Consider the following 3,106-nt stretch of genomic DNA (forward strand, 5'->3'; position numbering starts at 1 on the left):
ATAAGGCTATAATTCATGAACAAGCATACTATCAACACTCTCCTGCATGGCTGCCTCCCTTGGCTTACTTCTTTTAGAGCATCAATTCCATTAGCAGATCAACTTAGGTTTCACACTTAATTCTTATACTGCCAACAATTGTACTACAGTTCTGTGAACCTTCATCCAAAACGTATATACAACACTCTTCATCCACCAAAGGCATTAGTCATACTCCAATAACTACTGCTCGACTCAGCAAGCATTTTCAAATCCAAGCAACAATGCAAAGCAATAGTAATTTTTGTATTTGAATTCCCCCTGTAATATTTTCATAAAACGTGGCAAATGGTGAAGAAATTCTTTTCAAATCCCCACAACAATGCAAAGCACGGGTTAAAGATATCTGAATTCCACCCCCTTAACTGTCCAATAAATCAAGGCGGATGGTGAAGAATCTCATTCCAGGGTATCAAAAACACCCCACAATAGTAAAACAGTTCTGCATTTTGTAAAATTTACCCTAATAATGGTTTCTGATACTCAAAATCTTATTCAGAAGAATCTTTCCGGGAAAACCCTCTACAATTACAAAAATAGATTGTCCAGCATGACAACTCCTTGGGAAGGCTCCTTTAAGTGTAGCCTTCACTCAACAACAGCTAACAAGTCTCCTCCTCGACAAAAGCATAATTTATCACTCGTTCCAAGATTCACCTGGAAAAAAATCCGTTGGATATGGCAAGCAATGACTAAAAGTATGCAAAACCTGTGGATTTCACAATCAAAATTGTACAAATCTGCAGTTAACAGTATCGCTATAAATACAAGATACCATGCAAAGTTTGGGTTTACCTCATAGGCATTGAGGTCGGAGAATAGCACCTTCAAAGCACCAAACAATCTCAGAATTGGAACAAGTGTAATGCACAGAGCATAATGTAGAAAAGACAAAACACTATTCCTTTGTTCAAGCACTAACCTTTTGACCTACACTTACAGCTCCTGCATCTTTACCCACAGATAGAACCTACGAACAAATCCAAACGCAAATTATTGCAAGTGTAGTTATACCAAACCATGTAATAAACACGCTTCATGCAGAATATACAAAGATACAGAAAAGCTTCTGCAGAGGATTTCCTAGAACTTAAAATCCTACCTGCCCACAAAGGTAGTGTTCAAACTTTACTGCTGACTTTGGAAGAAGTACTCCCCCCACGGATTTCTGTGGAAAAATATAGAAATGCATTATGTTTCAATAAAACACAACTCAGTAGCAAAAAGACTCAGCCTTTTCAAAGATGACGCACAAATCTCACGACTACAGAAATCAACAAAATCAGCCGATCCCAACCTTGTGTATTGCCATTTCCTCTCAAAGATTGGATTTCATCACTAAACCCCTAATAGATGGGCAGCCTTCACACACAAGACTTTTGAACTTCTACTTTACTGCTTCCAAAAAAGAAACCAAGTACCTCCGGAAGCTCTTCCAGTCGGATGAGGACTCTGTCTGCTTGAGGAACTACCTGTTCAATAGAATGTGATTTGTCAGCTTCACGCTTGCATTATAAAAAGAGTGCGCATGTCAAGACCCTGCACCCCGTAACATTGCTACCTTAGACACATCCACTTCTTGCAGGGCTGCCCTTGCAGTAAGCATCCTCAACTCGCAAAATCCAGAGGCATATTTATTGACTTTTAACAGACTTCTCCCTTTTCCTGCATCAGTGAAAGAAAATGTGCAATGATCCACACAAGCTGATTCTGACAAAGAGACGCTTAATCAAAGCATACGAGTCAGAAAAGCCGTAACATTCACTCAGGGACACTCACAGAATACTGTATTAAACTTTATTGAGAGAGAGAGAGAGAGAGAGAGAGAAGTAAAGTCAAAAAGTAAACTACGAGCAACCAGGCAATATTGTTGTGAGCTAGTAGTAAGCAAAATAGCCACATCCCTATTTCATGAAAGAAGCGCTTCATTCAAGAACACGAGAGAGAGAGAGAGCGAGGGAGAGAGAGATTTGAAATGACTATGGTTGTCCACTAAGGACCCACCAGAATCCATGGGACAGAAGTACATAAACAATTATCGGTACTTTGCAGCTCAGTAGATAACTGCCATGCACAGAGAGATGTGTCTGGGCCTAAGCAAGCCTGGCTAGACTGTTGCATGTTGAGAATCCTCCTTGGATGGTCCAACAACTCATTCAGCAGGAGCCATCCCATTGGGCTGGCTGTGTACTCAGGTTATGCAGGTTGGTAGGTGCGTTAGGACGTGAATGCTATGTTTTCCCCTGATGTGTCAAATATGCTCCACAAGAAAGCTGACTGGTAACAACGCTGGCATTTGACGAAACAGCAGGCTTCACTCTGGACAATAACAAAGAAATATGGATGTGTAGCCGAAGTCTGTGCCCGCACTATGTCATAATCACAAGAATAAGCGGCTGTGACACATTCTTTCACAATTACCGTCTGCCATGGATTTCTGAATCACTATAGTGGCAATAATTAGCATATTGCTTCCAATGGGCTCTCCCCAGGAGCATCCTACAGGACCTATGAAACATAAGCTGAAGGTAGCGGACTCGCAACGGAGGATACTTGTATTGAAAAACTGTTGAACAAAGGTTTAGAACAATGACGGCAAACCGACCCATTACAACTGGAGGGTACAGAAGTAAGCGACATACCTGGAAAAAGGGAGGGACGGATGCATAGGCGAGGAGCAGAGAAGGAAGGGGACTGCGTGGGAGAAGTCAACAGAGCTGATGAGAGGGCAGCCATAGCTCTGTGCACAAGAGGAGAGTGAATGGTATGGTTACGTTGCAATCAAACCTTCTCGGAGCTTCTCCCTTCCACTTTATTTATTTGTTTCGGCCAATTGAACCAATAGGAGACGAGTTTTTTTTTTAACCCATGGTCGGCGAACACTAAAGGCCCTCAAGGATCTTGTTACACACATCGAAGCTACTCCGTGCAAGAGAGGGCTCCTATCTTTTCCATCGCATAGCTCTCCAATGGAAGCGAGAGTGAATGGTCTAGTAGTGATTAATTTTGCAGTCAAACCTTGTCGGAGCTTCTCCCTCCCACTTTATTAGGGTAGGCTATCATGCAA

At 41.9% G+C, this 3,106-nt stretch overlaps 1 protein-coding gene across 2 annotated transcripts; it reads right to left on the minus strand.

The window, feature by feature from the left end:
* Positions 1 to 373: 373 nt before the first annotated feature.
* LOC147897802 (10 kDa chaperonin 1, chloroplastic-like) lies at positions 374 to 2,869 on the minus strand. 2 transcript variants are annotated; one of them, XM_087380660.1, is made up of 8 exons: positions 2,827 to 2,869; positions 2,682 to 2,779; positions 1,601 to 1,704; positions 1,461 to 1,511; positions 1,142 to 1,207; positions 962 to 1,009; positions 835 to 864; positions 374 to 696 (listed from the first exon to the last, which is right to left on the minus strand). In XM_087380660.1, the coding sequence occupies exons 2-8, from the start codon at positions 2,773 to 2,775 to the stop codon at positions 628 to 630; spliced, it is 462 nt and encodes a 153-aa protein (XP_087236786.1). In that variant the 5' UTR covers positions 2,776 to 2,779; positions 2,827 to 2,869; the 3' UTR covers positions 374 to 627. The 2 variants fall into 2 exon arrangements, with proteins under 2 accessions (XP_087236786.1, XP_087236785.1); XM_087380659.1 differs by lacking the exon at positions 2,827 to 2,869 and having other exon boundaries at positions 2,682 to 2,799.
* Positions 2,870 to 3,106: the final 237 nt, after the last annotated feature.

The sequence above is a fragment of the Dipteris shenzhenensis genome, chromosome 10 (genome assembly GCF_047967505.1).
Source record: "Dipteris shenzhenensis isolate YYH24624 ecotype China chromosome 10, Dip_SZ_1.0, whole genome shotgun sequence".
In the NCBI taxonomy this organism is placed as follows: Eukaryota; Viridiplantae; Streptophyta; class Polypodiopsida; order Gleicheniales; family Dipteridaceae; genus Dipteris; species Dipteris shenzhenensis.

Bases quoted from the DNA above. Each gene is read 5' to 3' on its own strand.
- LOC147897802 (XM_087380660.1), bottom strand. From the start codon at position 2,775: ATGGCTGCCCTCTCATCAGCTCTGTTGACTTCTCCCACGCAGTCCCCT. The intron at 1,512-1,600 runs GTAGCAATGTTA...TCTATTGAACAG, and splicing joins AAGAAGTGGATGTGTCTAAG to GTAGTTCCTCAAGCAGACAG. The intron at 1,010-1,141 runs GTAGGATTTTAA...ATTTGTTCGTAG, and splicing joins AACACTACCTTTGTGGGCAG to GTTCTATCTGTGGGTAAAGA.